Raw genomic sequence first — 9,285 nt, 5'->3', positions numbered from 1 at the left:
TCACTGCTAAGTTCATGATTGTATTGTTTTTATGTGTATGTCGCTTTGGAGAAAGGTGTCTGCCGAATAGCCATAACCATAACCATAACCATACAACATACCGTGATCTCTGTATTTCTGTATGTGGTGTTGTTATTTACAGTGTCTTGTGTTTACTGTTGACCAGGTGAGCTTAGCGTACGCCTATGAGACCAAAGATGCGCTGTGCCTGGTGCTGACAATCATGAATGGAGGTGACCTGAAGTTCCACATCTACAACATGGGCACGCCAGGGTTCGACAGAGATCGTGTACAGTTGTATGCAGCAGAGATCTGCTGTGGCCTGGAACACCTGCACCGAGAGAGCATCGTCTACAGGTGAGGACACATACACACACACACACACGCTCGCGCGCACACACAGATAAACACACATCCACACTTAAACATGCACACACCAGTGTTGTGATCTTATACACAGACATGAACATACCGTGCATACAGTACATGCATACTGTACTTACCTCTGGGGAAAATTAAGACCACTGCACACTGTGCAAGACACAGACAACTGTTATCCTACGTTTGCTGAGTGACATTCAAATGAGTTGACGGTCATATTCAAATTGCAGTGGTCTTTTAATTTTGAATATGATCATCAACTCATTTGAATGTCACTCAGCAACTGTGTATGACATCATACAAATGTGCAGTCATCCCAAAATACATACATACACACATGCATACACACACACACACACACACACATATTTTTTTTCAAATATATCTGCAAGCCTATTTGTTTACTCTTCTTTTTCTTTCTCCTTTACTTCAGGGATTTAAAACCAGAGAATATTCTTTTAGATGACAATGGTGAGTACTTATTTGTTACAATTCCGCCACTGTTGTTATCACCTAATTATTCAGCAGTTACTTGCTAACTGTCATTCTGCTCTGCTCTCCAAAGGCCACCTCAGAATATCTGACTTGGGATTGGCTATCAAGCTGGTGAATGGCGAGCCAATCAGAGGCCGTGTAGGCACAGTGGGATACATGGGTAAGCCAAGCAACTTTTCAGTGATATGTCGGCCTCCGTCATGTATTCTTTGCATTTCTGTGAAGTACTTCCTGTCTAATTGGTAATGCAGGAAAAGCAAACAGCGCAGGCACTTGCATGTCAGAGTATTGCTTTCATGGAGTAGTCTTGGCATTTCATTGTCTTTGCAGTTCTAACATCAAGGAGGTGATGATGCTTATCCTTCACAGCTGATGCTTGCCCTTCACAGCTGAAACTGTTTCTTGACTCACAATAAGTACTTTGCAGACAAACACTCCACGTGATGCATGAATTCTGCCTGTCAAGAATGTGATCTATGATCAGACTAGACCATTCTCATGACATTCACTGCATTAATACCAAATGTGGGTGAAATTGCTTCCAGTTCCCATATGCATGTGCTGGTCAGCTTATTAGAATTTACGAGCCTTTCAGATGAATGATTTAATTAGATGAACATAAAAATCACACACACGCACACACATGCATACTCACACTCAAAGTCACACTCACACACACGACGTGGAGTGTTTGTCTGCAAAGTACTGTTTCAGCTGTGAAGGGCAAGCATCAGCTGTGAAGGATAAGCATCGGCCCACACATACAGTACATACACACACACATACATACAGTATGAATGTCTGAGTGATTCATTTTTGTTTGGGAACAAGCAAGTGAAGGCCCCATCACATTGCACATGGCATGCGATATGAAACCCATTACTTTCAATGGTTTGAGCGTGCAAGAACTGGCCGACGGCATTTTGCCGCTTTGCTGTCTTGCGTGTACCGCGGTCAAAGTTGAAATATGTTGAACTTTGACCCCGCGGCGCGCTGTAAGTCAGTGGTCTTTTGCGCGGAGCCCAGCGATAACCACAACAAAAATCACTAGAGCGTTACCTCAAGCAAGAGCAAGCTAGCGGTGAGTGCAGTGCATGCCGTGTGCCATGTGATGGCCCCCTTCAGATGTTGATGGATGCTGATCAATAGCTTTCCTTCCGTTTGCACTAAGTGCAAGGGTGCCGCTACTGCTGCTGGTGGTCTCCGTGTGTGTCCTTAGTGTTGTGTTGTGGTCCTTCTCCGCACACAGCCCCAGAGGTCATCAACAACGAGAAGTACACCATGAGCCCGGACTGGTGGGGCCTGGGCTGCCTGGTCTACGAGATGACCGCCGGCCGCTCGCCGTTCCGCGCCCGCAAGGAGCGGGTGAAGCGCGAGGAGGTGGAGAAGAGGGTGCTGGAGGAGGAGGAGGAGTACAGCGATAAGTTCACCGAGGACACCAAAGCCATCTGCAGGATGGTGAGGCACAGCCAGCCCAGGACACGTTCAGACGCATCCACGCAAACACTGTTGTCACGCAGAGAGCATTGCCAAGAAGATATACAAACTCACATTAATACATACAGTATACATCATTTTTGAAATGTACTGTACTTGAACTACTCATTTATGTTATGTCTCTCTATCTTTTTCCTCTCTCTCTGTGTTGTTCTGTGTCCAGCTGCTGACCAAAGACCCCAAGCAAAGGTTGGGGTGTCAGTCCGACGGGGGAGCGTCAGTCAAAGCGCACCACTTCTTCAAGTGCATCAACTTTAAGAGGCTGGAGGCCGGCATTGTTGATCCTTCCTTTGTGCCTGATGTGAGTGGTCACTTAGCATCCTTTTCTCTCTCTCTTTCTCTTTCTCTTTCTCTCTCTCTCTCTTTTTCTCTCTCATCTCTATCACTATCTCTCTCTTGCACGCGGTCTCTATTTGTCTATCTATCTATCTGTCTATCCATCTATCTATCTATTTGTCTGTCTGTCTGTCTGTCTGTCTGTATATCTATCTATCTCTCGGTCTCTCGCTTCCTCTCTCTCTCTCTTCTGTATTCCTTCTGCCGCCTCCACACTTGGCTGCTTTTCCATATAACTCATTCGCATATTTTAAGAGCTTCCATGAGAATTAGGCTGAAAGAAATGCAAGTCTGCGCGTTTGCATCCACTGTGTTGTGCAAATAAAGCATGAACATTCGCTTAATCAATGGAGGAGTTCAAGTTCAAAACTAGAGTCGGTCAGGGCAAGTTAAACATTGACAGGTAGTTCAATTTCAACAAATGCGGTTTATTGTGAATAAATCAATTTCCATCAGTCTTAGTCGTATTTAACTCAATCATCAATACGCCCCTGTCTAGAAAATCTATTTCATATTGGACTTATTGGAAGACTTTAGGTTTCTTCTCACTAGATTTCCTATTTCAAAAGTAAAGTTTGCTTTTGAAAAGTTAATGGCATTGGCAACCCAGCTGCATACATGTATACAATTGACCAAGCATGCCCTCCACTCTGCTGTTTGCTGACAGTTACTGTCCACCGATTTGTAAGATACGCTTCATGGCCAGTAATGTTGTAATATATTGTGTTTCTTTAATTTGACCTCTAAACACTGTAGATTTACCACGTATTGATGAGTAATCATACCTTGCATTTACTAGCTCTGTTCCTTGTCAGTGTTGTCAGACAGTGGTTAATACGGTTGACAATGAATGGTGAGAAGTGGCTGCTTGTGAGTCATGCACTCTGCAGAGTTCACTGTTAGGCTTTCTCTGGCAGAGTGCACACCAGTAGCGTAGCGTAGTTGCGCAAGGCCCCGGTGCAAGTCTGGCGCTGGACCCCCCCCCTATCTCGACCCATCCCTGTATATCTCAAGACACACACCGACCGACCACAGAGGGAAAGAACGCACGCACGGTCATTATTACATGGACAGCGACTATTTGCGTAACTTGCACACAGCCTACGATCAAAAACAGAATGCATACAAATTCATTCAACTGAACACACCACGTTCCCTTGCAGCACAACAATGACCTCATCAAAGAACACACTCGTTCACTATTGTGGTGAAATCCAATTTCCTCGCCCTGTCATTTTCGATGGAGAGTATGGCCAATCCACTCAGTCGCTCCCTGACCCATGGCACTCCTCAGATTTGTCTTTATTAATTTGCTGACTTTCCACGACTTTAGTAAGAGTAGTAGCCTATACCTGTTTACATTTGCTAGCATGTGCAGCAGCCTATGATCAGAGATGACGTAAAAATGTTATGACTGGACAAACAGATTTCCCAGCAGGCCATGTTACAACATCTTGTAAGTTGACGATAAAATAATCATTAATGGTATTAGTTTTATTGATTCATTTTGATTCTAACATTGAAATGTCATTAGTAAAATCAAAATGATATGGAAAGTAGGAGAAAATACAAGAATTGGGGAATGGATAGGTGCCACCATGAGACCAAGTTGTAGGAGATAGTGAAGGATTTAAATAGCAATCAGTTCGCTAATATGGATATAAACGAAGAGACGGCGTCATTGATGACAATACTTGACTTTATGTCGGAAGGCTAGGAGGCGCGGGGCAAATTCCGACATGTAAAGGGCCCTGCGAGGCTCAGGGGCCCCGGTGCAACGCACCGGCTGCACCGTCGCACGCTACGCCCCTGGTGCACACCATGGAACCTTTCATAGATTTTACGTCAATCCACTTCACACACAAATCGGTAAAATAGTGGATTGTAAAATATGTAAATGAAGTTAGTTTGTGTGGAAGTTGTGTGGAATACTTGAAGAAAGGTATGAATGAAAGTCAACCTTGTGGTGAATTCTGATGCATTGGACTATTGAAATATCAACAGGTAGCAAGTTGGCCTTGCAGAAGTGTTCTGCTTTTTATCCCTTATCTGTTGTGTCCATTGTATCATTTACCTTGAATAACAACTTTAGTTGTCTTTCTCTCACTCTTTTTTTCCTGCTTGTAGCCCAGGGCTGTATACTGTAAAGATGTCCTCGACATTGAGCAGTTCTCCACGGTTAAAGGCGTGAACCTGGACCAAACAGACAATGACTTCTACTTCAAATTTGCTACTGGCAGCGTGTCCATCCCCTGGCAGAATGAGGTAGGCCAAGAGGGACGAGGGCAGGACACTTATGCCTCAAGTCATGTTTAAGAGAGGAAATACACTTATATAAACATCTGTCTTATTTTTATTTCTTTTATTGATATTACTCTCTCTTCTTTCCCCATATCCACGTTGCCATCCTCATCCTCTCCCTTCCCCCCTCCCTCCCTCTCTCCCTCTCTCCCTCTCTCTGTCTCTATCTCTCTATCTCTCTATCTGTAGATGATAGAAACAGAGGTCTTCAGTGACCTGAATGTGTTTGGGCTAGACGGTGTCCGTCCTCCAGACCTGGACTGGAACCAGCCTCCAGAACCTCCCCGCCGCAGGCTACTGGACCGGATCTTCAGGAGACATGTGAGGCACGCGACCCATGCTCTCAGACACACAGACACACAGACACACAGACACAGACACACAGACACACAGACACACAGACACACAGACACACAGACACACAGACACACAGACACACAGACACACAGACACACAGACACACAGACACCAGTCATATCTTACTTTAGACATAACACACTTTTGCCCATTTCAAATAACTGTAGGTACCAGTGATACTCTCTGGGGGCATGTTCATGAATCCCTATGTTAACACTTCTTGAGCTAGGAAGAAGACGGTACACAGTGAAAAATAGCCATAACTCTGCTTTAATTAATCAAAACAATGCACTAGGACTGTTAGTAACATTCAGAAGTAGGCTATGAGTAACGGTAGAGCAGGTTACCAAGGACTTCTGGAAATAGTTTAAGTGCATATGAAAGAATTTCATAGACCTCATATTTTAGAATTGGGTCATTCCACCTCAATTCAAAAAATGCCTCCTGCTTGACCATCTCAGATTTGCTCCAAACTTTTACCACCTAAAGAGTAACCATTTAAACTAACTTAGCCAAAATATTAGCTTGGTATACCTAATATCCCCTTCTGATTTTTGGCACATTTGCGCCCTCATCTTACTTACTTGTATGTTAGAATTTTGATACAGTATATTTTCAATACACACAGCAATGCTAACGCAAGGTCATACGCACACTTTCGCTTAACACACTCTCTCCTGTTTTTGTGTCCACCTCTCTTTCTCTCTCCCCATTTACTTTTCCCCTTCAGCACCCAGAGGTGTCCATCGCCAACATCAGAGTCTCGTCTTCCAGTGTGAACTCTGTGGACTCCATGTCAAACTCTGCCCCCTAGTGGCGGGAGGCCAGCGGAGTGAGACGGAGAGCATGACAGAGACAGACCGACAGAGAGAGAGAGAGAGAGCGAGGCGGAGGACAGAAGGACTGAATTTCAGCAGACTGTTCTCATCTGTCACTGAGCTGGGGTTTGCCAGAATTCTCCGATCAACCAACCAACCAACCAATCAACTACCATACCAACGGGCTTGGCATTTGCCAGGTGCACAGACAGACATACATGCGCACACACACACACACACCCAGACCTCGGTTGAACTGTTTGAGACGCTTTTCATGAAACAAATAAGATTAAACACAATTTTAGGAGGAAATATTTCAGTACCCAACACCCTCATTCTGCACACACACACACACACACACACACATACATACACAATCTTACACAGAAAGAGAGACCCCACTGCCCACACAATCAAATACACACACACACACACACACACACGGAGACAGAGACACAAGCCCTCAGGATGCTGGTGGTGTGGCACTGACCTCAAACAAATATGAAAGAAGACACCGAAAGTGGACACTGGAGAGGTCTTCTGTCCGCACCATCCCACAGAACAAGAGGAGAGTGTGGTTATGATTTTTGGTCTCCTTTGAATGCTTTTGTTTTAATGTGTAAACAAATTCAACTCTGTTGTAAAGCCTATGTACACACAGACACACTTCCTCTCTCCTCTCTTCCCTTCGTCTCCTGTTCCCCCTCGTTCTCCCAAGAACTCTCGTGGGCTATTGAGACGAAACAGACAACGCCGCCAACCTCAACCTCAGCCCTAAATGTGCACTGCCTCGCATATTCTCAGGCCAAAGATAGCGTTCCGACAGCATATTAGTCCCGTTTTGCCCCCGTTTGCTTTGGAGGATCACCATGTTTGTCGGCAGAGAAGGAGATGACGTTTTGCTTCAGAGAACCAGAAATTAGAGGCAGTCAGTGAAAGTTTTTTTTATTGCCGTCAACCAATCATAGATCGGCTAACTGATTATTGGCAGCTTTACTTCCTCCAGTCAACAAAAAGGGAGAAAGGGTCAGCCTCACTATCTCAAGGGAGATGGTGCATCTGAACATTGCCCCCTGTATTGAATACACTTGATTAGTGAATTATTTGGTGCACACTTAAAGATAGTGTACACTTAAAACATACTGTACATTTAAAATATAGTGTACACTTCAAGGATAGTGTGTGTGTGTAAATATATATATATGCCCTATTGGCATTCCACAGCGCAGTCTTTGATTTTTGACATTGCCATCGGATGCCTCTAGGTTAATGTAGTGTGCTTTATAGAAGACTCCCTTACATAGTGCCTAAGTACATTATACTGACCCCCGCATATAGTGCATCAGTGAGCAATCCTGTGTTACAGTAGGTGTGCTATGAACAGAGGATGAAGGAGCGCCCACGCGATTACTGAAGGCCAATGGAAACGCAACAGAACACCAGCAATCCATCCATCCATCCATCATGTCCGTAAATAAACGATATACGCTGTCAGACATATAGGAGTGCCCCAGGACGTAACACAGACAAGAGTCCAGTCGGGATGAGAGAGAGGCGCTGAAACCTCACTGCACATGCAAATTAGAAAACAAAAACAAAAAAAAGCATAGAACTGAAGCACAAGAGAGAGAAACAGGAGAAGAGGGGGGGAATCATGGAAAGAGAGGAGGAAATTAAGGGAGAGAGAGAGAAATGTAAAAAAAGAAGAAAAAAAAACTGACAGGGAACTTGCAGCATTGCACCCACGTTTGAAATAAACTTGACAGGGAGCTCGTCTCCAACAGTGCCAGAGGAACCCACCCACCTTTCCCTTACGTTAAAAAGTAACTAGACTTAAGAAAAAAAAAAATGACATGGCTTATGACATTGTTTTGCTGTGGATCCTGACTCTTTTTACAGTAACAACATTCAACACTATATCTGCCCTAAAGAGCTCTAAGCTCCAGAACACCAATAGGAGCTTGCTGGGGTGACGGGGAGATAAGATTGGAAGTTCAAGTGCCACACCCATAAACTCAGGACTTCCTGTGTTGAAGGAACTCTTTTAGGAACCAACCAACTCTCGCGTTCACAAAGACCGCAGAGCTGCACTTAGCTATCTACAAGCATTTCTCCACTGTTGCCTCAACGTCAACAGCATTTCATCTACAAATTGTATTGCCTTCGTGAATTTGTAACAGAAATTAGTTTTTCAGGCTGCTTTTGGACCAAGTTATACATTTCAGGACATTCAGTGCTATTGAGATACATTTGTTTGTTAGGAAGCCGGTTGCTCTTGTGCGCAGCTGACTTAGAGAATAACCTTTTAGTGTGATTAGAGTGCTGAAAACATTGCAAACATTACATTACATCAGAAGTCATTTGACAATAAGTTACCTTTCCACAGACACTGAGACCCAGTTACCGTTGTGGGACAAGGGCCTTTTATATCTGAACACTGTGTAGGCATTGGAAAGTACACATCCTATTTTGTATATTTAAAAATTATCTACAGTCTACCATTATAAACATACACCATCTGTAGCATCCAGTTTATTTATTATCATAATCTGCACCATATTATTTGGTCACTCTGCTGGTGTTACAGCATTGTATGTGACTTGAAGGGTTCCTCGTCTTTAAAGTTGGACTGCCGACATAGCAGAATTCTTCGGTTAAAGCTACAAAGACTTCTGGTAACACTTTACCTGATGGTATCTACAGAAGAGTGACATGACACTAACTCTAACTTGTCATGACAAAAACCGAATGACACTTAATGACAGAAGCGTTGTGTCATTAACGTTTATAACTTGTTGAAGATGTTTTTGACACGTTCACGACAGTGTCATGTCACACTTCTGTAGATACCTTCAAGTAAAGTGCAACCATACTTCTGGACCAATTCATTATTAGAATGAGGGTAAGAAAAATTCAGTGTTGTTGCTTGTCATGTACTCCCTGTTTTTATAGGTTTTCATCTTCCTTGATGGGTAGTTGGTAGATGACCGAGTTCACGATGTGTTCAGAAATCCTAATGTCAGTCTTGACTGTGTGGTCAGCTAGTTCTCCATCACCAAAGCCTTCAACAAGTATACCTTCAACCATAAACCTTTGTTCC

General features: G+C 43.8%; 1 protein-coding gene across 2 annotated transcripts in view; it reads left to right on the top strand.

Annotated features, from left to right (window-relative positions):
* The window catches only part of grk5l (G protein-coupled receptor kinase 5 like), a 45,276-nt gene extending 35,991 nt beyond the window's left edge, over positions 1 to 9,285 (top strand). Inside the window, exons 9-16 of one of the 2 annotated variants that reach the window (XM_062543379.1) lie at positions 167 to 357; positions 815 to 852; positions 947 to 1,036; positions 2,126 to 2,334; positions 2,537 to 2,674; positions 4,837 to 4,974; positions 5,200 to 5,336; positions 6,098 to 9,285. In XM_062543379.1, the coding sequence (XP_062399363.1) occupies positions 167 to 357; positions 815 to 852; positions 947 to 1,036; positions 2,126 to 2,334; positions 2,537 to 2,674; positions 4,837 to 4,974; positions 5,200 to 5,336; positions 6,098 to 6,146 (990 nt within the window). In that variant the 3' untranslated portion in view covers positions 6,147 to 9,285. The remainder of the gene's footprint in view (positions 1 to 166; positions 358 to 814; positions 853 to 946; positions 1,037 to 2,125; positions 2,335 to 2,536; positions 2,675 to 4,836; positions 4,975 to 5,199; positions 5,337 to 6,097) is intronic. The other variant, XM_062543378.1, reaches the window with a different exon arrangement.

The sequence above is a fragment of the Sardina pilchardus genome, chromosome 8, assembly GCF_963854185.1.
Source record: "Sardina pilchardus chromosome 8, fSarPil1.1, whole genome shotgun sequence".
In the NCBI taxonomy this organism is placed as follows: Eukaryota; Metazoa; Chordata; class Actinopteri; order Clupeiformes; family Clupeidae; genus Sardina; species Sardina pilchardus.
The sequence above is the reverse complement of the archived record's forward strand: the minus strand, read 5'-3'. Positions and strand labels throughout refer to the sequence as shown.